The sequence below is a fragment of the Dipodomys spectabilis genome, unplaced genomic scaffold (assembly GCF_019054845.1).
Source record: "Dipodomys spectabilis isolate Male_0828 unplaced genomic scaffold, ASM1905484v1 ptg000054l, whole genome shotgun sequence".
In the NCBI taxonomy this organism is placed as follows: Eukaryota; Metazoa; Chordata; class Mammalia; order Rodentia; family Heteromyidae; genus Dipodomys; species Dipodomys spectabilis.
Window position 1 is genome coordinate 20,448,781 of NW_024870731.1, and position 25,442 is coordinate 20,474,222.

The window sequence follows — 25,442 nt, forward strand, 5'->3', positions numbered from 1 at the left end:
GCTTTTGAAATATTTTGACAACTGGAAGAAAAGTTACTTTCTGGAAGAAGGTGAGATCTCTCTTGTGTTGCCAAGAAAATTTAATCCATGTTAATTAACAACAAAGTTCAATAGCCAGAGTTGTAATAAACCATTTCCTTATATTTTATTTTCCAAATGCTTGACTGACTTTGAAATTTTCTTTTTTTAGCAATGATGTAATTTTTTTCTCTTTCCTTTCCAAACTTTATTGGAATCCTCAATCCTACAGATAATACAAAAAAAAGTTACAACAAACTCTCCTAAAACCATTGCTAGGGTCTTGCTACATATGCTTGTTCTGTTATTCTTTCTAAAAGTACACATGCGTGTTGTTTTGTTGGTACAGTACCAGAAGTCAAAGCCAGGAACATGTGTAGGGTCACACACACACACCCTGCCATTGAGCTATATCCCCTGTCCTTCCGTACATTTGTATTTCATCGAACAGTTTGGAAGTTCTAGCATATATCATGTCCTTATACTTCAGTAGACGTCTAACAAGACTATCTACCACAGAATCACTGCATACCCAGGAGGCTGGCTGTGATACTAATAATATTTCATATCAGGCTTCTCTAAGTGCTTCCACATAGCCTTTATGTAAGCTTTTTATTTCTTCTTTCTTTTTTGCCAGTCATGGGGCTTGAACTCAGGGCCTGGGCCCTGTTGAGCTTCTTTGGCTCAAGGCTATACTCTACCAGATGAGTCCCAGAACTACTTCTGGCATTTTCTGTTTATGTGTTACTGAGAAATCAAACTCAGGGCTTCAGGCATGCTAGGTAAGCACTGTACCACTAAACCACATTCTCAGCCCTGGTTTTTTATTTTTAATTTGCATGTTTGAGGAGCCAGAAACCAATGAAATATTACCAACTGTTAATTCATCTTTTTTCTTTAATCTACAAACGTCCCTCTACCTTAGTTTTTAATCTTTCACGACAGTGTTGAAGAAGCTGCCAAGGTAGGCCCTTGGTCTTGTAGGACCAGTACTTCTTCAATTTCAGTAAGGTAAAGCAACATCTTGGTAACATGCAGGACAGTATAGAAGACTAGAATATTATGTCTTCTGGAATACACTGTGGTCTGCTTGCCTTCCTCCCTCCCTCCCTCCCTCCCTCCTTCACTCCCTCCCTCCCTCCCTCCCTCTTCCCTCCTTCCCTCCTTCCCTCCTTCCCTCCTTCCTTCCTTCCTTCCTTCCTTCCTTCCTTCCTTCCTTCCTTCCTTCCTTCCTTCCTTCCTTCCTTCCTTCCTTCCTTCCTTCGTGCTAATACTGTGTCTTGAACTGAGGACCTGGGCATGGTCCCTTAACTTTCCCTTAACTTTTTCACTTAAGGCTAGCACTCAACCACTTGAGCCACAGCTCCATTTCCAGGAGTGATTAATTGGAGAGAAGAATCTCACAGACTTTCCTGCCCAGGCTGGCTTCCAGCCTTGAGCCTCCATACTCAGATCTCAGCCTCCTGAGTAGCTAGGATTACAGGTTACCTGTTAATCTAGCAAGAGAGCCTGCATTTCTAGCATGGTTCCAGTTGATGTCAACATTGGCCGCTTGGTATCCACACTTGGAATAATGAGGCTGTAGACTTGTTTTGCATTCTAGAGCTTTTCTTTCCTCATTATTCAATTCAGGGAAAGGTTTTGGCAAGTGATCTTTCCGAGGTGCTCCAGCTCCTATGGCCCCACTCCAGCAAGCACATAGTATCAATTTGTCCTGTCATTAGTGGTGCTAAGTGTGATCATTTGGTCTAAATGGAGTCTGCTGGCTGATGTTGGGATGGTACCTTTCCCCTACTATAATTATTTAGTAATCTGTAATTACAATTAATAACGAAGCTCTGAGACTGCATGGAGATTTTCTTGCCCAGCAGTTTTCACCCATTAATTAACTTTTTTGGGGGAGAAAAATGCCATCTCCCATTTATAAGCTCCTGCTGGCAACACATGCTTTTATGTAATAAGCAATTAATTGTATGAGTACTTTTTATTTTTAAAAATGTGACTAGTGACTGACTGATCCCATTCAAAATGTAAAGGTTGGCCTTCACAGCTTCCCAGAATTTTGATACTTTTGTCCTATTTTGTATGATTCCTGTGAGAAGTACCCACTTTTTCCTCAACCAGGGGCTACAGTTGTAGGTATGTATTTTGTTTTGTCAGTACTGGGCTTGAGCTCAGGGCCCTCGCCATCTCATTTGATTTGTTTTGGTCCAAGGCTGGCATTTCACCATTTAAGCCACACCTCCAGCCTAGCTTTTTGTTGGGTAATTGGAGATAGAGTCTCCAATTAATGGAGATGGAGTCTCCAATTAACTTTTCTGTCTGGGCTGACTTTGACCCATAATCCTCCAGGTCTCAGCCTCCTGAATAGCTACTGTCTGGCAGTATGTTGCATTAAAGAAAATTAGTTTAAAACATTTTGTGGGTTTTTTTTTTTTTTTTTTTTTTGGAGAATCTCCTGGTCTTGCTTACAAGTAGTTCTCACATATTATTATTATTTATAAAGAGTTAGCTGACCAAATGGTGTATCTAAGCATTTACTTTGAGTAAAAGTGTCTCTGGACTTTCAGAGTGCTCCTGGGAATAATCTGCCTTCTCAGGACCATATTCCCTTCCCCCTCCTGAGAAGCTGTGAGGACTCTTGATCTATAAGGTCTAGGTGCTTGAGGTCTTAAAAATTGAGCAGCTCCTTTGCCTTGTTGCTTTGCTGGTCTAGGTACAGGAAGATTAGGGTGGCAGAGTATTTAAGCTCATAGGCAGAAGGGCCTGGTTCTTAATCCAGCAGTGTGGCCTTGGGCAAGTTTCTGAACCTCAGTTTCCTTGTCTATGAGTTAGAATAATAATGGGTTTTGGTTTCCTGGGCTTGTTCCAAGTATGAGCTGACTTTGTGAAATGCTTAATATAAGGCCTGTTCATAGTGGATAAGCATAAGCTATGTTAATTGAATTAATTTCTAATTTTTTTCTCCCTTTCGTGATGAGGATGGAACCCAGGTCCTTATACTTTTACACTGATCTACATCCCAAGCCCTGGTTGCTTCTGCTGCTCCTGCTCTTCCTCCTTCTCCTTGTTTTTTTTTGGTGCTAGTACTGGGCTTGAATTCAACGGTTAGGTTCTAACACTTGACCCACAGCTCCACTTCTGACTTATTTGGTGGTTAATTGGACATAAGTGTCTGATGGACTTTCCTCCCTGGGCTGGCTTTGAACCATGGTCCTCAGATCTCAATCTTCTGAGTAGTTTAGGATTTAGGATTACAGGCATGAGCCACTGGTCCTCAGCTCTAGCCCCCCCCCCCCCCCCCCCCATGGTCATGGGGCTTGAACTCTGGGGTTTGGGCACTGTCCCTGCTCTCCTCAGCTCAAGGTGAGCGCTCTACTGCTTGAGCCACAGTGCCACTTCTAGTTTTCTAGTGGTTTATTGGAGATAAGAGTCTCATGGACTTTCCTGCCTGGGCTGGCTTTGAACTGTGATCCTCAGATCTCAGCCTCCTTAGTAGCTAGGATTACAGGCGTGAGCCACCGGTACCTGGCTCCTCCGCTCTAGTTCTTATTTCTTTCTTTCAATCAAGGGCTCTTGAGTTTATTTATCTGTTTTTTTTTAAACAAAGCAACATATTCCATGTCATCCACAGGTTTTCTGTGTATAAAATTTTGGTTTACTGAACTAATTCAAGAAGTGAAATTCCAATTTACATGTATTTATAGCTACCATCTACCTGATACCCCTTCAAAATGAGTGGTAGATGACTGGGTTACTTTTAGCCACTTTCAGGAACATCATTATTCCCTCATGACACCTGAGCTTCTGTTCTGTGGTTGGTGCAGTTCCAGGCCAGCATATGGATTCTTGCTCCACAGAACATATTCCTTGTGTTTTAAATAGGGCCAAGACATTTGCCCCAACAATCAACACATTGGCTGGAGGCTATGGATTTTCTTACCTAAATCATGTTGATACTGCTTCATCTAATTTCCCACAGCTTCCAAATCTGAAGCAGAATCATTCCAAATTCTAGTCCATACTTTTTACCATCTCCATTTTGTCAGTACTTCACTTACACATTTCAACAGCCTCTAATCTGTTTTCTAAAGACAACTTTGTCTTCCTTTCCTTTCCTTTCCTTTTCCTTTTCCTTTTCCTTTCCCTCCCTCCCCCTCTCTCCTCTATATCCCAGGCTGGCCTGTTTCTGTTTCTTCCTCACCCCTGCATTTTTCACTTGCATACTGAGTATCTCCTGTGCTATTGAGCTGTATCACCAGCCTTTTTTAGTCGTATAATTGCCAGATTAGGAAATTAGATAAGCCAAAGGAAGAGTAGGGACTCACACATATTTGCACTAGGGTGGCCCTGGAAAACAGATCTGAATTTCAGGTAAACAGCCAATAACTTTCTAGTTATTATAGAGTACTCCATGAGTGGCAAGCAGTTCTTATGTGTTTTCAGTCATAGCATGGAGCAGACTTATACTCCTTTACCTAAACCCATATTTAACTGGATATCCTATATTTTTATTGCAAAACTTGGCAATGCTAGGGCTTACTGACAGCTCAGAATGGCCCCAGTTTGCTTATTTGCTGTGAGCTGGTGTTTGCAGCTACACATGGTCCCCAGGAGCAGGCAGAACCTGGAACTGTCCTGGCACCTCATTGAGATGGCTTTGGGTACTGGGGTGGGGGCCAGATTAGCAATTAGCTAAACATGACCTCATGGGGGAAGAATGTGCTCTTGCTAGGTATTAGGGAGGTTTAGGCTCTTGGGAGCCATTGTCAGGAGCTTGTCAGTGATGTCATCAGCTGGAACTGCCAGCTTCCAGGCCTCGGGAAAACCTCCAGAGCCAGGGCTCCAGTTTTGGTAATAAATGGGAATAGAGTTTCACAGGTGGGGTGTGGAGGAATTTATTATGACCGGAAGCCTGATGAGCCTCCTGCCTGTGTGCAGCCCCCAGCCAGGTTTCTGGGTTCTGATGAGCAACCAGAAGCTTCTAATGTGGCCAGTGATTACATTGTTGGCCCCAAGCCCTGGAAAAGTTGGCATGCTCTCTGCGAACACTCCAGGAGCTGCAAAGGGGGCGTGAGGACTCTTTGGCAGCTCTGAATGGGGCCCTTAAATTGGGAAGGTTTGGGAGGCTGATGTGGAAATTGTTCATTAGGCTGCATCAGCATAAGTTGTAGAAAATTCACATTTTGTAACTGTCTGGGTCTTTGCCATCTCGTCTCACCCTTGATTGTGGTTGTGAGGGCTTCTTGTGCTTCATGGTGGGGTGGGGAGGGGAGGGGGTCTCTGGGCTCAGACAGTACCCCTCATTTACCTTGGGAGTTGGAATAAATAGAACAAACTTTCAGATCTCCCTCCCCCCACAGTTTTAAAGGGTAATTTGCTGTGTTGGAGTGAGCTGTCTGATGGAGGAGGGTACTTAAATGAAGTACTGAGTATGGTAACCGCAGCCACTTAATTTTATTTGAAGTCTCCCATAAAACAGTCTGGGAAAAGGAGCTCCAGGGATTGGGGTCGTGTCGGGGTGGTGTTCTCATCATGGATGAGTGTTACAGTTCATGTCTCTCTAGGCTTCTTGGAGGTTCCACTTAAGGAGTTAGTGACCCCTGCTGCAGGCATGGCTCAGCAGTAAAGCACCTAACTTAGTACTGTTGAGTTAGTGACCTAAGTAAGCAGTTCTGCCCAGTTGAAGTCCTGACTGCCTACCTGTTGTCCAGTGGGTATGGGGGCTCTGAGCCCAGGCTCTAAAGCTCAGGCCTCCATCCTATCTGGCTTTTTTTGTCAGATGAGAATTTGGGAGTACCCTCAATATTGTCCCACCCTCACAAAGTTGGTGCACTAGTTAGCTCCTGAAATGGAAGTCTGGAACAGACTCCCATGTTGCCTTTTCCCCTCCATGTGTGTTTGTGGGCAATGAGGAATTCCGGAGTCCCACTGGGCAAATAGTGGAGCCTGGACTAGGTGAATGAATGACATCTTAGGGAAAATCCATGTCACCATCACACTTTTGCTTTTGTGTATTTCTGGGCCCAGACTGGCCAGTCATCACTGTAAATGGTTGCGGCTTTAATGTGGAAATAATAGTCATAGTCTTTCCCATGAGTGTTTGCCTCTTTTTTGTTTTTTTTTAAACATATATACTTTTATTGTTAGTGTTGTACATAGGGGTTACTGTCTCTTACATCAGGTAATGAGTACATTTCTTTTTGGACAATGTCACCTTTTCCTTTACTTTCCCTCAGTTTTCCCCTCCTGTTTCTGCCCACAAGTTGCATAGCTCATTTTCCACATAGTGTCTACTGAGTACCATGTCTACATTTGTTCATCCTTCCTCCCTCCATTTTATATGCCCCTTGCTTTCTGCAAAAGATGGAAGAAAGGAGAACAATAAAAAAGCAAAAACACATTACCACCATCAAAAATCCATGTTTCCATTTCCTGGAATTTGTTTCTAGAAATAGTATTTTAAATGTTCAGAGTTGTTATGTCTTAGAGTTCTTCCCCTAAAAGTATCCTCTTTTAGTTTCACTGTCTTGTGTATGAGTGCCTAGAGTCCTGTATAATTTATCATGTCCTCTTGTATTTTACATCTAGCTTCTGCATATGAGAGAAAACATGCACTGTTTGTCTCTCTGAATTTACCTTGCCTCACTTACTATGATTTGTTCTAGGTCTACCCATTTCCCTGCAAATGATCTAATCTTATTCTTTCCTAAAGGATGAGTAAAATTCAGCAGCAGGCTTCTGTTCTGCCCTGTCTCATTGTCATGGCCAGTTTTTCTTCTTCTTCTTCCTCCTCCTCCTCCTCCTCCTCCTCTTCCTCCTCCTCCTCCTCCTTTTCCTCTTCCTCCTCCTCCTTCTTCTCCCTCAGCTTTTTTGTTCCAGGCTAAGTGCTCTACCACTTGAGCCACACCTTCACTTCCCACTTTTTGGTGGCTAGAGATAAGAATCTCATGGATTTTCCTACCCAGGCTAGTTCTGAACCGTGATCCTCACATCTCAGCCTCCTGAGGAGCTAGTATTACAGGCCTGAGCCACTGGCACCCAACTTCAGTTTTTCTCCTTTAAGAAAGAGAAATTGAACCATTGCAACATATTTATTCAAAGGTACTGGCAAAACCACCCTTTTCTTTGTTTGAGCGTGGTTTCCTTGCCTTGAGACAAGTGGTATACTTCGTCACCCAAGCAAGGCGAGTCTCATTGCCTTGACACACTGCAGAGTCCTGGCCCATACACTTCTTGGATTTTCTTCTTGGTCTGTCTCCTTGGGTTGTATCTCTGGCTCATTTACATAAGAAGAACAAGTCTTCCTCTTGGGTGGTAATTTTGGTGGGATTCCTGTAAGGCCTATTCACAAAGACATTGCTTCCAAGTGCTAGTTGTCATGAGAATCAACTGAAAAGTTGTAAAATTGTGGATCCATGTTCCACACCCAAGAGATGCTGATTTTATTTTCTTTTGTGTGTGTGTGGGGGGACTTAAAAAATTTTTAATCTGTTCCACATTGAGACTGTGAGCTGAGACTATGAGCTGCAGTAGTATTTGAGGCTTCAGAAGAAAGTCATGCCTGGTCTGACTAGGCGGGACCCCCACACCCCTCCTTGAGGTCATGGACCTGGCAAATAGCACTGAGTAACCCTGACCTGTTAGAGAGCTAGCTGGGTTTGCAGGATAGGGCCAGGGGAAGAGAGTCACTTCATTATATTGACATGTGCAATAAAAGTTTGATTGCCTGTAGTGGAGTATTTTATAATTGGGAAAATCTAATCATCAGAAAAAAAAGAAATCATAGTGTATCTCAACACTAACATGTGTCTGCAAATCCAATCCTTCAATTAAAAACTTGCCAGGCACCTCATGGTTCAGGCCTGTAAATCTTAGCTACTCAGCTGGCTGAGATCTAGAGGATCACAGTTTTGAAGCCAATCCAGGCAGGAAAGAATCCATCTCTTAATTATCCAACAGATCACCTGGTTAGTGCCATACCAAGCACAGCACTAAGGATAGGGCCTTGTCTTAGAGAGAAGGAAAATGCACAGGTTGCTGTGGGGTGTTTTACAGGATTTGGCTCATTACAGAGCCTTGCAGATGGGTGTCAGGAAGGCTTGTGGCCTGGGTGAGGCTGTGAGCTATTTTCAGGAAACAAAGAACATTCTGGGTTGCAGAACTTTTGGAGCAAAGTGGGAGGTACAGGAGTCCAAGCGGCCTGGAGTCACCACTGGCTGGCAGCAAGGCTCAGTTGCTGGGAGTAAAGAGTCTCAAAAATGATTTATTTATTTTACAGCACTGGGGGTATCCCAGAGCCTAGTGCATACTAGGCCAGTGCTCTACCACTGAACTCACTCTGCAGCCCTAAAATGCTTAGGAACAAGAGCAAACTGTGAGCCTAATAAGTAACCATCATTTTGATGAAGCCATGGACATAAAGGGTACTTCAAGCTGTCTCCCAGCACTGACATGATAGGAAAAGCTCTGATTTCCCTGATGACAAAACCACAGGCATTGCGAATATTCCTGTGTGTAGTATGGGCTTCATTCTGTGACTCAGTTGGTGGAGTGTTAGAGTCGAAGTGGTGGGTACTGAGTTGGAGTCTCCATCCGGGACCTAAAAGAAAAAAAAGAAAAGAATGGTAGCTTGCCTTGCTGATTGTCCTGGACGTTGAGCTTCCTCCAGCACATTTTATGGGAAGATGTACTTGGTGAGGTCTTCTCTGAAGTCAGAAAGCACAGCACCAAAGGGAAGGATGTGTGTCACAGGATGCTGAACCTTGACAGATGGGTGAGAGTGCGGCATTCAGGCACAAGACAGGCATAAGAAAGGCACAAGAAGACTCTGGCTTTGTCTAGAACGCTGGGACACGTGAAGACATTGGCTCCTGAGCCCTGCATACCAAGTACCATAAACACACCTACCTTCACACTTAAAAAAAAAAAAGCATTTGTGTATTACAATCACATACTTTGCAAAAGTAAGAATTAAAACCTAGAGCAAATGTAAGAGTTAAGCATAGGGCCATAAGCTTGCTTGGCAGTTGCTCTGTTGTTTGATCCATGCCCCCAACCTGAGTTTGTGTTTTCTTTGTTTGTATTTATGTTTTTGGCTCCGGGTAATTCAGTTATTTTATACTTGACTGCTTTCTTAGCAATCGTAATGCATACTTGGAGGTCCTTAGGATACAAGAAAATTAACCTGTAGCTCTTTTTTTTCCCAGTGTAATGAAATTTCTATGAATATTAAAATTAGCAACTGATGAAGGAAGTGTGCACTTGTTCTGATCTGACTCTACCCAGCTTTGGAACTGTTTTGTAGTCCCTGAGAAGGATCTGTCTGTGCTGAGTGGGATCAAAGGCTCTCTTGGGACTTGTGGAAGATGTGGGAGGAGCTGGGCGCCGGTGGCTCACGCCTGTAATCCTAGCTACTCAGGAGGCTGAGATCTGAGGATCGCGGTTCAAAGCCAGCCTGGGCAGGAAAGTCCGTGAAACTCTTATCTCCAATAAACCACTAGAAAACCGGAAGTGGCGCTGTAGCTCAAGTGGTAGAGCGCTCGCTTTGAGCTGAAGAGCTGAGGGACAGCGCCCAGGCCCAGAGTTCAAGCCCCATGACCGACAAAAAAAAAAAAAAAAAAAAAAAGATGTGGGAGGAGTTTGCATCTTCGATGGCATCTAGAGGGAGCCTGGCATTGGCTGGGCTGCAGAACAGTTCCGTTCTAGCTAGCAGGACTGGGGGAAGAAGGGACTTGGTAGGAGATAGTATGCAAGGATGGGGTCATTGGGGTTTTTAGGGCTGGTTTGGTAGTTGGTTAACTGAGTGGCCAGTCTTCTGGTAGTTTGTTGTTTGGTTAGTTGGCTGATGGGTGGTGGTAGTTTGGTTGGCTTGGGTTGATGGGTGGGTGGTTATTTCATAGCCTGTGATTATTTGTTTAGGCTGGTTTATTACTCAGCCTCCAGAGTTCTGGGGTTATTACAGGAATGCACCTCCACCCTTGGCCACCATACTAGGTTCTAGAATCACAGTGATGCTAAAGACAGAGCCTAGACCCTGACTCTTGACACTTGCATTATAGCTTACTGCATTTCAGGTTTAGAGCTAATTCCACATGGCAGCTTTGGGAATGACTTTCAGCACCCAAGCTGGGTGCTAATGCTATTTATTATTGTTATGCTCATGAATAAGTTATGTATAAGCAGCACTGTGGATGCCCCTTGGATGTCTTTCAGTATTGTAGAACTCATCCTTAGTTTTCTTTTTTATTATTTTATTTTTTAGCTTTTATTTATTTTTTGGGTCTGGTCTTGGGGCCTGAACTCTGGGCCTGGGCGCTGTCCCTCAGCTCTTCAGCTCAAGGCTATTACTCTGCCACTTGAGCCACAGTGCCACTTCTGGCTTTTTTTGTTTTGCTTATGTGGTGCTGAGGAATCGAACCCAGGGCCTCATGCATGCAAGGCAAGCGCTCTACCACTGAGCCACCTTCCCAGCCCCCTCATCCTTAGTTTTCTAAAGACCTCTCTAGAAAGTGTAAAGTGGCAGTTGGGTAAAGAATCTGGAAGTTTGCCCTGCCATAATTTAAAAATATTTTTTTGTGTGCTAGTATTGGAGGTTGAACTCAGGGCTTGGGCACTGTCTTTAGCTTTTTGGCTCAATGCTGGTTCTCTGTCAATTGAGTCAGAGCTCCACTTCTGGCTTTTTGGTGATTAGAGGTAAGAGTCTCATGGACTTTCTTGTACGGACTGGCTTTGAACTATGATCCTCACATTTCAACCTCCTGAAGAGCTAGGATTTAATTTGATATTCCTGTTGCCCACATCAGGATGTATCTGTTTAAATGGTGGACCAATTTCTGGGCTTTCCCTTTGCCTCCTACCATTTGGCAATGTGTTCTCTGCTGATGAAAATTTTGACACAAGAAGCTCTAAAGCAGATCCGGCAGGGAGGAGGCTGGTTTGGGCCCAAATTCCTCTAAATCATTGCCTGTTGTTTAAGAATTACAGTTTGCCCTGGAATAAGAAGATGTCTCAATGTGTTTGTGAAGGGAGTTGGTTATCAGCAGGGTTTCATAACTGCTGTGGTTTAGGGCTGTGCTTCATTTTGCACCCTTAATTATGGACAATTCTGGGGGAGGGGAACTGCTGTCCCTCATCCACACAACGTGCTGATTCCCAGTGGCAGGTCTCCACTTTCCTAATCACTGCCACAGATGCAGCCGCAGATTAGCAAATGCTGCCCGGCCTTGTTTCCTGAGTTCTTTCTTTAGTGTTTATTTCCTTTCTCCCTTGCCTCATACCTCACTGTTTTATAAGATGTAAATTGCCCAGATTTGGGGAGAGTTGGGAGAAAGTGTTTGTGGAGGATCTGAACAGTTTAAGCTAGAATTCCTTGAACTACTTTCTGTAGAGTATTAATTTACTTGGAGAGTCACTGTGTACTCATTTATTTACCTCTTGGTTTATTTTTATGGTGTTGGGGATTAAGTTTAGGGCCCCACAAATGCCAGGACAAGTACTCACATCCCAACCCTTCTTGGAGATACAATTTGTTTGTTGGTTTATTTTGATATAATACTAAAGTTTAAACTCAAGGCTTTGCTAGGCAGGCACTATATCACCAGAGCCATGCCTCCAGCCCATGAGATAACTTTTTTTTTTAAAGTTCTCTAATCCAACAACATTTAGAAATACAATGTCATATTCTAGCCCTCTCAGGCAGATTGCCAGTGTCTGTTTACATATTAAAGGCTCTGACAAGTCCTGCAGCAATGTTCAGTAGCATTCATAATAAATAGCACTCACTTGGCATTGGCAGATGACTTGAGCTCAGGCATTTGGAGCCAATCCAGGTGACATGAAACTTTTGTGTGGGCTAGTTCTGGTGCTTGAACTCAGGGTCTCTTACGAGACTTTTTTTTGCTTATGTCTGGTGTTCTACCACTTGAGCCACACCTCTAGTGTGGCATTGTGCTGGTTAATTGAAATGGAGACTCATGGACTTTTCTGCATGGATTGGCTTTGAAATTTGGTTCTTTGAGTCTCAGCCTCCTGAGTAACTAGGTTTGCAGTCATGAGCCATCAGTGCTAGGCTCATAATGAAACTTAAAAATAAAAAGATAAATCTAGTGTGTCCCTAGCTATTTGTACACAGAAACCCTCTTTGTCTGGAAAAAGCCAGTGAACAGCTAGTTTGGTCTTTTCTAAAATGCGGTACTCAGGATGATACTGTTAACAAACCTACCGTTAACAGTTGTAACAGGCATTTAAAAAATGCAACTAGTATCTTAGACTTATAATTGCAGGACTCATCCCTTGAAGATGTGTAAAAAAAGTGAATGATTTAAGGAAAACACTAGTAGAAGAACACCAATGGGCAGAGGCTAGAGCAAGATTTTTGTGTGGTCTGAGAACCCAAATTCAGACGGCAGCTCTGACTGAAGCCAGACTGTAGATGAACTGGCAAGAAAGAGATCTGGCCGCAAACTGTGTGTCTTTACTCACCCAACAGCTGGTGGTTGGGGTGTTGGTGTGAATGTTAATGTGTGTCACTCACTTGCCCTGTTGCTTGGACAGTGTGCCTCAGGAATGTTAGAATGTGTTTCTCCTTTTGCAGTGAGGGTGTCCTACTGGTTTTGACTGTTTATCTTAATGCCATGACCGTTTATCACGGGACAGAGTTCAGGGCACAGTGATAAATCTCTCGTAGGAAGATGATGTAATCCTCAGTGCCCCCCCCCCCCAACCCCATCTCCATGCTCCCAGTTTTGAAACATTTGTTAACACCACAGTACCTATGTATGGGCCTCTTTGCAGGCTTGGTCTGGTCTCTAGGAGTGGAAGAAAGGTGGACAGCAGATCCTGCAGTTAATGATCTGGGTTCAAATATCTGCTCTACTGCTCTTACTTGTTTGACTTGGGACTCTACTTGTTAATAAACTTTAAATCTAGAAGATGGAGCTAACAGGGCTACCTCCTATAGAAGTGTGAGAATCTAGTGGGAGTAACTACCTGGCCAGACCCGCAGGTTAGTTCTACATCATGGAAGACTGCACTTACAGGACCAGGAAGCAGGGAATAAAGGGAACAGGAATATGGGTGGTTGATTTTGTTGTTGTTGGCTTGAGAACCTGCTTGAAGGCAACTTGCAATGCAGTCTTTAGCATCTTCTCTTCTCTGACAAGCTGTTTGGAAATGGCCAAGGCTAGCTCCTGAGAACCACAGGCTGCTGGTCCAGGAAGGTGCCTCTCGTGAAAAGAAATAGGAAGGCATTTTTGGATGATCACTGTGAGGAAGTGAGCAAAGCAGAGCCTCAGAAATACCACATGCCAAGCATCGTGTGTGGGTAGGGAACACAAAGAGCGAGTGACTTTTTCACTTGGCTTTTTACAAGGCTGGCCAGCTACCATGTGAGCCCCGCTTCCACTTCTGGCTTAAGAAAAAATATTGTCAAGGTGACGTATGGAGAAGTTACAGTTATATGTGTGAGAAAATGAGTCCAGTCCTTGTCAAACATTGTTACCTTGTTTCTCTCCCGCTTTCTCACCTCCCGACGCTCTTCCCCACAAGTTATAAAGTTAATTTCCAACACAGTGTCTTGTGAGTATCATTGTTGCATTGGTTCACTCTCACTTCTGGCCTTTTTTTTTTTTTTTGGTTGGTTGTGGGGCCTGAACTCTGGGTCTGGGCGCTGTCCCTCAGCTCTTCATGAAGCTCAAGGTTAGTGCTCTACCACTGAGCCACAGCGCTACTTCCGGCTTTTTCTGCTTATGTGGTGCTGAGGAATCAAATCCAGCCCTCATGCATGCAAGACAAGCGCTCTACCACTGAGCCACCTTCCCAACCCCCTCACTTCTGACTTTTTGGTGGTTAATTGGATATAAGAGTCTCAAAGATGGGGCTGGGAAGGTGGCTCAGTGGTAGAGCGCTTGCCTTGCATGCATGAGGCTCTGGGTTTGATTCCTCAGTACCACATAAGCAAAAAGAAAAAAGCCAGAAGTGGCGCTGTGGCTCAAGTGGTAGAGCGCTAGCCTTGAGCTGAAGAGCTGCCCAGGCCGAGTTCAGGCCCCACGACCGGACCCCCCCCCCCCCCCAAAAAAAAAAAAAAAAAAGAGTCTCAAAGACTCTTATCGAACTATGGTCCTCAGCTGAAGAGTTCTTTATTTAATATGTGTATTAGTATAAGAGTTCTTTCTCTTCGGTCATATGTGGAAGGCTTATTATAAAAGGAGTAAATACAGCATAAACTTTAACAGTGCAAGCATTACAGAGGCGGGGCTCAGCAACCACAAAGGAAAGGCTGTCTTTGGCATGGCGTCCTTTGTCTTGCTCCCAGGGTGGGGGTGGGGGGGCAGTGAACCTGCCCCTGGGTCTGCTGTTCCCATGCTGTCAATGCCTTTTCAAAAGCAGGATTGCATGTACATCCCATCCTTTGCTGTAAATGATTTGATTCCTATTTCTTTCTTATTCCTTTCCTAGCAGCCTCGTATTTCCTTGCTTGAATGTACAGTTTCTTTAACTACTTATTTATTGTCAAGAAGGTATTTAAGTAGTTTCATATCCCCCCCCCCATCATATTTCTGTAGTGAATTGCTTTAATAGTTAAGAATCTCTTTAGTGCCCCAAACCTCTCTCATCTCCCGGTAGGAAAAAAAAAAAAGTCATGTTAGGGAACTTTCTTGAATACTTGATGTCTCAAGTTGAATTTATTGACCCTGAACTTAATTTTCTGTCAGCAGTGGCCCAGCTTGGCCCCTGCAGATTGCTCAGGAATCTGCTGGAGGGGTCGAGGTAGCCTGCAGAGTTTTGTAGACTGCCAGTTCCATTCAGCAGCTCACTGAGCAAAAAACATCTTGATTCTATCAGCCTTAATCCTGGGTCCCTCCTGGGCCCTGCTCTTGTGGTTGTAAGCAGATGGAATGCTCTTCTGTGTGGAAGGCAGAGTTCTGGGGCATTTGGCTCTGGCAATCTTGAAGTAGAATAGGGCACTATTGAATCTTGCTTATACAGTGCTTACCGGGCATCCTTAGTCCCCCTAAGCTAATATATCATCATTCCCTGATAATGTCATTGGACAGGGCTGGGAAGGTGGCTCAGTGGCAGAGTGCTTGCCTCTCATGTATGAGGCCCTGGGTTCAATTCCTCAGCATCACATAAGCAGAAAAAGCCAAAAGTGGCACTGAGGCTCAAGTGGTAGAGCGCTAACCTTGAGCTGAAGAGCTGAGGGACAGTGCCCAGGCCTAGAGTTCAGGCCCCACGACCGAAAAAAAGGACAATTTGCTACCTGGTTTACTGCACTATGATACCAGGGCTTGATAAAAGTGGGCCTGGTTATCTCTCATTTTTCAGATGAGGAGACCAAGCCCACAGAACTGGCCAATTTATAGTCTCCCTCTTCCAGTTAACAAATTGTGTGCTTGGGAGGTGAACCAGGCTTTTCTGACTCCTAGGCAGGACATATGAACTTCCAACTGTCCCATTAATCACTCGCCTAATGTACCCGAGCAGCTTTACTCCCACCCCCCAGTTACTTGGCCACCAGTTTTTTGAACAAGTGACCTACCTTTCACTGGTGTGAGTTCGAGTCTGCCCACTTCCATGAATCACTCATGGGTGTTGGAGGTGTGGAATTCTACCTGCAAAAAGGCAACCAGCCCCTGGGCTGACAACTCTTTTCAGAGAATTCGATCCTGACTGAGGAGAGACACGATTACTTTCAGTGGTTGCCTTGTGTCATTGTGAGTTGACAGGTTCAAATTCATGGGCACAAATTCTTGCTGTCAACTGAGTTAAATCTTAGTATGGGGAAACCAGTTTTATTCAAAAAGTGGCCATGTCTGGAAGTAGTCCTTTGAGAATTTCTTTCCTCCAGCTTTATCGTCTTTTTCTTGGTGATGCTGAGAACTAGTGGTTATAAATTATTTGCAATTTCCCTCAGCTTGATTCTAGTCATGACTTTAATTTGGGAATTTTGTTCCTTTTATGACTTCACAATCTTTGGGCAGGCTGCCATCTCTGTAACAGGCTTGTATGAGTTGTAACATGAGCTGAGTTACAGGGGGAAAATGGAAACTGATGTCTTCTTCCCTTTCAAGCCAAGCAAGCCACTTTGATCTGATTTTGTAACCAGATTCAACATTTACAAGTTTGCAACTGAATACCTAGCTTATTCATTCTTACTATATTTAACTTTTACTCTCAATTATTAAAAAAAAAAAAACCTTCAGAAATCTTAATCTAGTATGAAAGACAAAAGACACAGGTTTTCTTTGTTCCTTTATATACATTATTTAATGTATTTTCCTGTGGTAGACCCTTACATTGTCTCCTTGTGGAGTGTTTTAAATTATTTTCTTTTTTAGAAGTATAATTTGTATCCTGTCCTGGGCCTGGCTCTCCCTAGACAGTTAGGAAATAAGTGTTGGTTATGAAAACAGAGGAGAACAAATTGGGCTTTCAAGACTATGAACAACCCTAATTTCAGTTTTCCAGGACAAAAACAGACAAAAGTTTGCACTCCTGAAATGGAACTTCAGGTTCTCCCAAGCATGGCTCAGGGTGACTCCTGCCTGAACACGAGGCAGGCCCGGAGAAGTCTGGGATGGAGGAGGAGAACTCAGTCACCAGACCCTCTGGAGAACAGTAGAGGCTGAGAAAGTCTTGGTTTTTGCCTCCCATGCTGGTATACCCTGTCTACCATATTTTCTCCCTGTCCTTGCAGGTGAAGGAGGGTCAGAATGATTGGAGCAGGCAGAAATCCAGAGGCTCTGCCCTGGGGGTCAGAGAAGCCTGTTTTTTCTTCCAGGCATACAGTCTTCCTGTCTGTACAACTAATACTACCCAGTCACATTTTCTGCAAACAGTCATGACTAGATTCCTCTTACTGGCTTGTTGTCATAGAACATTCGTAGCACAGTAGAGCTTTGGTTGTGCGCACAGAATTTGTACCACAATGGCAGTAAAGTTTGACCTCTGCTATGTCATCTGTAAAATGGGATTAACCACCAAAGCCACCCTCCTGAAGCTGTGGTGATGGTGGGGTGGGGTGGGGGTGGGGGGTTCCCAGCATACAGGGGGTTGGTCCAGAGAAGAGAGAGCTGCCGGCATGGTTTTGTTGCTGTTGACAGAAGGGGGCCAGTGGTGAAGGTGGTATCCAGGGGTCTATCTCAGGCATCTTTCCCCTGCCCTCTGCCCTCACCCATCTCTTTCTAAGGCTCTCCTCCGCCTCCCCTTCCTGTATTCCCCCCCACCCCCCCCGCCACCCCCTGCAACTCGGGCTGCACATGGACCCGGCCAGGGGTGGGCCTGACTTAGCTGCTGAAGCAGCTAGCTGCATTTCAGGTGAGGTGGCCTCTCCACATGACAGACTGAGCTGGAGTGAGGGTCACAGGGATCTCCATTCACAGCCAGCACTTGTTTTTTCAGCTGGACTTATTCTCAGAGGCAGAGCTGTGAGCCAGAGGCTGGTGACCACCGTGGTGCGGTGAGGCCTCATGCTGGAGTTTATCTTGAGGCTCCCAGTGGCTGGACTCTGGACCCCACACCTTCCTTCTTCTGCTTAGGAGTCCTTGCGGGGGGGGGGGGGGGGGGAATCTTGTCCTGTTAGTCACCCAGGAACTCTGGCAACAACAGAATGAATTAGTGGAGGGACCTAAAAGCCTCATCTACATGAACTCAAAATGTTTGAGTGGTTTTGCTTTTCTCTTTCCTACTTGAACCCAGTCCTTATTCTAACTTTTAAATGACTTCTCAGGAAGATTGAACTCAAGGACATTTGCTATATTCTAGGACCTTTAACATACGCTCATCTCATTTATTGCTTTTTAAAGTTTAACTTTTTAGTGTTATTATAAAGATGAGGTACAAAGGGGTTGCAGTTACATGTCAGGTAAAGAGTACATTTATTTCTTTTTTGGACAATGTCACCCCTTCCCTTGCATTCTCCAGTTTTCATTTTTTTTTTTTTTTTTCAGTAAGAATATGTTGTTGAGTGATTTAAAAAAATCTCTTCAATGCTGGGAATGTGGCTTAATGGTAGAGTGCTCGATGAGCATGCATAAAGCCCTGGGTTTGATTCCTCAGTACCACATAAAGGCCAGAAGTGGTGTTGTGACTCAAGTGGTAGAATGTTAGCCTTGAGCAAAAGAAGCTCAGAGACAGTGCCCAGACCCTGAATTCAGGCCCCAAAACTGGCAACAAAACAAAACAAAAAACTTTTCAAAAGTGATATTGACAAGAAAATCAGAGTGAAAATGGGACTTTTAAGTAAAATGATGCCCTTTAAATGGAAAATTGGGTGTTTGGGGCAAATTGGTAATCAGAACACACTTACCGTAGTATTTATGATCTGAAAATTCACTAAACTCTCTATACCAGAAAAAAACCCAGGTATTTGTGAAGTAGTTTGTTCTGATTGTTTTTATTCTATGGAAAAATTGTTGCATATGTGAGAAGGAATAGCTTGCAAAATAGGAAATTTGAATGTGAGGTTATGCATAAGGAATGTGTTCTGGGCCTATAGTAGACATCTCACATCAGGGCTTTGGGAATGCTTACTCAATTCTGTTGCAGAGAAATAAGGCCCCCTCTCCTCCCACCATGGCCAGTGCAGGCATTGCCAATCTGCCACAGTGATCTTCATGGCAGGCATGGGTAATTCATAGTCTCAGTCTTTCTTGCCAAATCCAGGTCCTCCATGGTGAAAGATTCTTCACAATATGTGCCTATACCATGTTTGGTTATATCATCACTTGAACAATTAAATACAAGAAGCCTTGATATGGCACCCACCTATAATCACAGCTACTTGGGTGGTAGAGACAGGAGGACCAGGGTTTAGAGGCTATGTCAGCCTCCTCAGCAGCTGGGATGACAGGTGTATGTACCACCATATCCAGCTGCCTGCTTTTTTGCACTGCCTCTATAGCTGCCTGTCCTAGGACTCTGAAGAAGGAGACAGGATCTGAGTGTGCCAGCTTGTACCCCAGACAGCTAAGTACTGTGTGAACAGCAGACAGCAAAACTGACTCCATTCCTGACTGAATGGAGCTGATCTTTGTGCAGAGGAGACCAATGCACATGGTGATTATTTAGCCACAGTTCCAAGGTACACTGCTAGAGAAGGGCTCATACCTGAAGAGAGCATCGTCTACAGCCAGGCCAGAGAGGATGGATTAAGAAAGAACTTGGAGTACAAGGAAGCCCAGAAGTCAAGAGAGAACCCAATAAATAGCTGGCCATGTGAGCTGCTCTTAGTACCGCATTCTCTTTCAAAGATCTGTCCAGCTGTCTGTCAGCTGGACAGTCTCTCAGGCCATGTGGGCCTCTCAGCTGAGGGTCCTTCCTCCTAGAAAGAAGCCTTGTGTGCCCTAGGTTTACTGCAGCATGGATTAGGACATGATCCCTTGGAACAGCAGAGCAGAGGCCTTGGCAGCTAGGGCCATGGTTTTCCTAATGATTTGCTTGGCCCCCAAATGAAATCAAACATTTCAACCACACGTAAATCCAGAGTACTTCCTTTTGTTTCTTGCTCGCACATAACTCTTGGATTATGGCTTCTGCTCTAGGCTAGGGAGTTTAGCAGAGCAGGCACTGAGATGTTTGGTGAGTAAATACTGGAGGGGAGAGAGGTAACATTTATATGAAGCACTTAACTGTGTGCCAGTCCTCAGCCTTCTCTAACCTAATTACTCCTGTTTGGTGGATGGGGAAAAAGGCTCAAACAGTGACTGAAGTAAAAATGGCATACAGTTGAGCTGCTGCCTCTAAAGTTCGTTCTTATTGCTACCCTGCCTCTGAGTGGGTGTTGCTGAGTAGTCAGAGAGTAGAGTTCCCCAGATGGCCAAGCCATAGTGCAGAATGGGACTTAGGGACGTGTTCAAGCATGCATGCCATCATTCCTCCTTTCCTGCAGTCACTAGTTGGCTGTATCAAAGCCAGAGAATGACCTGTTGTCCTCACTCTATAGAACAAAAATCTGGATGTCTTTCCTCATAGGTTACCAACTCCTGCTATGCAGCTGAGAAGGTGCTGGGATTGGCTGTGGGAACCCCAGGGATGGTCCAGTGTTGGTTGAATAGATCTGGCCCAGCTGATGGGAGCAGAAGGAGGGGAAAAGCCACTAACTCTCTGATCCCTGGGAATGGAAGAGTTTGCCAAAGAGAGTTTTTCTAGGATGCTTCTGAAGAAGGCTAACAGGAGCTGATTTGATACAAATCTGTAACAAGGATTGGAGTACTGATAGGCGAGAGTAACCTACGTGTAAGACACATACACATCTTATTCCTAGGGTTTGAGCCCTAGCACTGTCACTCTCCTCCCCCCCCCACCCCCAATCTATCCTATGTTTTCAGGCCTCAGGCATGCAAGGCAAGCACTCTACTACTAAGCCACCTTCCCAGCCCTATGGGGTGGCTTTGAGGGTCAGTGTTGTGCAGAGCCAGGAGTAGTTATGTGGGAATTGTGATTGGTTGGATTTCAGAGGAATCCTGGGCCAGGTTCCAGCCCACCAGAATCTGAGCTGATGTGGGGAGGCTGGGCAGGCAGGCTGGGCGTTGGCTTGTTAAGGCTGCGTGGAGAGGCTTCTTGGCTGATCCAGCCTTTTCCTCCTTTGCAGTTCTCCTCCATGCTTATTAAAGTCACATCAACCCTGCAGAACAAATGCAAGGCTGAGAGTGCTGACGTCCCTGCGTATGGTCAGACATTGAGGCTGTGATGCTGTTTAGCATTTTCTGTTCCAAGCCTGGGGATTCTCCTGTTTCCCACGGATAGAAACCGGGGAGGCCTTTTGGGCAGCTCTCCATCTTTCTTATTTTTCCAAGAATTCAGTTAAGTATTTGAACCTTCACCTGTCAAAATCATTTTTGAATGGGGACTTCTCTCCCCCTGGCTTCTTAGAATAGCAGAATGGAGGTATCATTTATCCCTGGGAGACTGTAATGGGGGTTTTCCTGTTTGGACACCCACCTTGAATTCATTGGAAACAGAAGTCCTGGGCATTGTATATTCCATAAATTTGGCTCAGACTTTAGCTGGGTCATATTTCCCCCAGAATCTTTTTGAAAAAGACTTGTCTCATTCCTTTAGAGCAACATGTGTAAGTTGGATAAAAATAGAGTGACTGGCTTCGTGTTTTGAGTTATGCATTAAACCTACAGTTTTGCTTATGAAAAGCCTTTAACACATAACTTGGGGGAAATTTGAGTTTTGAGGACTGAGGCCTGAGGCTGAGTGAGACTTTATACTCCATCTGAAACCCTCCCGTGTGCCTGGCCAGCCGCCACGATTATCCCATCTTTTCTTTCCCTCTTGTTCTTCTCACCCCACCTCGTCCTCCTCCCACAGCTCTTGCTTTCATTTGAATAGAGGAGTGTGTGAAGATGGTTAGATATGGACTTTCAGCTGACCACTAGGTAGAACTTGGTACTCAAAGACAGGACATCTCATACAAAAATGTTAGTGGCCAACAAGGACTGCTAGTGGGAGAAATGTCTGGTCTGTGCGGTAAGTTGCTCAGATGTCTACTTCCTGTGGAGAGTTCTGAGTGTTATAAAGACCATTTCTGCCACATTGATTGTAGGACTTCAGGAACAAGGCTGGTCTCATGGTCAGATGCCCAGTGCTTGACTTAATGCTTTGCTATCTCTAAGTTCTTAGTGGTTTTTGGACAAAGAAAGAGGTACTGCATTTCCTTTTCTTTCTTTTTCTTTTTTGCCAGTGCCAGAGTTTAAACTTGGGACTCATGCTTGTTCTGCATGCTTCTTTAGCTGCTCTTACACTTAAGCCACTGCTCCACTTCCATCTTTTTTTTTTTTGCAAGGGGGGGGGGGTCTGGTTGGGGCCTGAACTCTGGGCCTGGGCGCTGTCCCTCAGCTCTTCAGCTCAAGGCTAGAGCTCTACCACTTGAGCCACAGCGCCACTTCCCGCTTTTTTCTTAATATGGTGCTGAGGAATCGAACCCAGGGCCTCAGACATGCAAGGCAAGCGCTCTGCTACTGAGCCACCTTCCCAGCCCTCCATCTTTTTTTTTCTTTTTTCTTTTTTCCCCCCTGGTCTTGGGGCTTGAACTCAGGGCCTGGGCACTGTTCCTGAACCTCTTTGTACTCAAGGCTAGTGCTCTACAACTTGAGCCACAGCTCCACTTCTGGCTTTTTTTTTTTTTTTTTTTGAGTGGTTTATTGGAGATAAGAGTCTCATGGACTTTTCTGCCATGGCTATTTGAATAGCCATCCTCAGATTTCAGCCTGAGTAGTTAAGATTACAGATGTGAGCCCCTGGCACCCAGCTCATTTCCATCTTTTTTGATGGTTAATTGGAAATAAGAGCTTCATGGACTTGCTTGTCTAGGCTGGCTTTGAACTGTTATCCTGAGTTGCTGGTATTACAGTTGTGAGCCATGAGCACCTGGCCTCTGGTTATTTTTTTTTTTTAAGCCCCACACAGCCATTCAGCTGTCCTTCGGAGCAGCATGTGCTGACCATGTGGCTGTAGTCGGGTTTCATTATGTGCAGTTTGGCACATGCTTAACCAATGTTCAGGTGGCTTGTGGGGAGGGGCAGTAGGGCTGAGTTTGGAGACAGCTCTAAGATGAGGCAGGCCTAGTTCCTCCCATGTGGGAACTCTTTCTGGAGTGGGGGTGGGAGGCAGAGGATCAGATGGACTGAAGGAGAGGGCCCTGATGTACTTACGCATGATAGTGTGAGTATAGTGCCACCCAGTCTAGGGATCCTGACCCTGAACTGAGCCATATGTGTCCCAGAGGAGCTGGAGGTGAAAGATCTTCCCAGCAAGGGGATATCTATGTTTTTATCTATCCATCCATCCATCCAGTCTCTCTGTCTCTGTCTGTCTGTCTGTCTCTCCATCTCTCCCTCTCCCTCTCCTTCTCCCTCTCCCTGTCTATTCATACCTGTAGTGGCCACTGGACCTGAGCAATCTGTCATCTGGGCATGGGTGCCTCTGACTGTCTGGGACTTGCATGGGTCTTGAAGTGGCTTTGTTTTAAGGACTTTGACTATGGACAGCAAGGACTCTCTGTGAGTGCTGGCTGGAAAGATGGCACTGAGGCTGTGTGAAGAACAGTTCAGCCTCATGTTCCAGTTCAGCTTCAAGGCAGTCAGAGATGCCAGGAAAGGGGACAAGGGCTGCAAGTTTATTGGGAACATATAGAGAGGACTTCTTTTCTTGTCTTTTTCTGTGCTGGTACTGGGGCTCAAACTCAGGACCTGTCCTTGAGCTTTTTAACTCATTTCTGGTTCTCTACCACTTGAGCAGCTAGGAGTATAGGTATGAGCCACTGATACTCAGCTGAGAAGACTTTTTGGTAAGGAGAGATGCCACGTTGTGGGAACTGTACCAGAAGCTTGAAGGAGAAGTCTAGGATGGTTCTCATGTTTACAGCGTTGGGTCCTGGTGGAATAGCGGTGATGTGGGGGATGTTTGGTGAGGAGGGAGAGGGAGATAGGGACTCTAAAGATAATGTTTGAGGGGTTTTTTTTTGGTCTTTCATAGCACCCCCCCCTCCCCCCAGCTGAGGACCGAACTCAGGGCCTTGCGCTTGTCAGGCAGGCGCTCTTCCACTGAGCTAACCCCCCAGCCCCAATGTTTGAGTTTTGATGGGTGGAGATGGAAAGAGGATAGAGAGCTGGGAGAGCTGGCCTGTGTTATGGTGTCCTCTGTTGAGCAGACTGAAACAGCCATGGCTTGGGCTCACTTGCACTCATTTAACTTTATTTTTGGGTCCGGTCGTGGGGCCTGAACTCTGGGCCTGGGCGCTGTCCCTCAGCTCTTCAGCTCAAGGCTAGCACTCTACCACTTGAGCCACAGCGCCACTTCCGGCTTTTTTCTTTTTGCTTATGTGGTGCTGAGGAATCGAACCCAGGGCCTCATGCATGCAAGGCAAGCGCTCTACCACTGAGCCACCTTCCCAGCCCTAATTTAACTATTGATAGTTTTTGTTGTTGCTCTCTTTGGGCTGACTTCAAACCCTGATCTTCAGATCTTAGCCTTCTGAGTAGCTAGAATTACAAGTGTGAGCTACCACTGCCTGGCTTTATTAATAGCTTCCTTCCCTCACCCCCCAACTGCCCTGTCAGAAAAGCAAAGATGGCACTGGCAAAATGAAAGGAGAAGTAAGCCTTGCAAACATATAGGAAGGAGCAACCTAGAGGGAAAAAGATAACTAGGCATAGTTATAAGTGAAAGGGAGACATAAAAGTTGCTTGTAGCTGGGCATGCTGGCTTAAAGTCCCAGCTACTTAGGAGGCCATGGGTGGGATGATTGTAGGTTGAAGTCTGACTGCCAAAATAACCCATGTAAAAGAGCTAAGTATGTGACTCAAGTGATAGGTAGCTGCCTAGAAAGAATAATGCCCTGAGTTCAAACCCAGTACTGCCCTCTCACCCTCAAAAATGTTGCTTGTGAAGAATAATAGAAATCCAAGACAACAAATACAAAGACATTAATGTGTACAAAATGTAGAGAATCCGATAGACCATGTGCCATTAGGTTAGCCGATGTTTATCTCTGCAGTCCAACCCCCTCTTTATTGTTTATAATTCTGAAATGATTTGTTTAAATTGTTATGGGAAAAATGTAAGCATACACAAAAGCAGAGACAGAGTCATGCATTCCCATGTGGCACCAGTTAACAACCTTTTGGAATCGTTCTTTTCCCATCCTTAACTATTTTGATAGGGCACCCATCATCATGTCTTTTCACTCTTAAACATCTCAGTACAGTTCTCCGTGGATAAGAACTTTATTCACTTTTTTAAAAAGAGCGTGATCTACACTTGTGTAACCCAGAAGAATGACCAAGCCTGTGCCTGTCTTTCCAGATAGCAAAGCCATTGTGGATGGGAACCTGAAGCTCATCTTGGGCCTGGTGTGGACACTGATCCTCCATTACTCCATCTCTATGCCCGTGTGGGAGGATGAAGGGGATGATGATGCCAAGAAACAGACACCAAAGCAGAGGCTGCTGGGATGGATTCAGAACAAGATCCCCTACTTGCCCATCACCAACTTTAACCAGAATTGGCAAGACGGCAAAGCCCTGGGAGCCCTAGTAGACAGCTGTGCTCCAGGTAAGTCATTGTTGTCAGTTGCCTAAACTGTTATGTTCAAGATGAGACTGTATAAGCCCCATACATCTGGTTTTCCTGTGGGAAAGCTAGCTTCACAGTGATTGGTGGGTATCTCCTTTAAGACAGACAGATATGGGACCAAACTGGTTTGTTCCCCTCCCAGTATCAAATCTTCTAGCTCTATCTACATGGCATGCTTGAGTGTTGATTCCAGTGTTTATTTAAATCCCCAAATGCAGGCCTTAACACTTTAAGCCTAGAGCAGACCTTATGTTTAGATCCAAAAGTCAAAAAATCGTATGTCTTCCTACATCAGTGCCTAGTTTCTTGTTGGCTTTGGCAGAAATATGTGGCCCTCT

The 25,442-nt window shown here is 44.9% G+C and overlaps 1 protein-coding gene across 5 annotated transcripts in view; it reads left to right on the top strand.

Annotated features, from left to right (window-relative positions):
• The window catches only part of Flnb (filamin B), a 169,652-nt gene that overhangs the window by 35,417 nt on the left and 108,793 nt on the right, over positions 1-25,442 (top strand). For all 5 annotated transcript variants that reach the window (XM_042679680.1, XM_042679684.1, XM_042679679.1 and 2 more), the window contains exon 2: positions 24,835-25,083. In XM_042679680.1, coding sequence (XP_042535614.1) covers positions 24,835-25,083 — 249 coding nt within the window. The remainder of the gene's footprint in view (positions 1-24,834; positions 25,084-25,442) is intronic.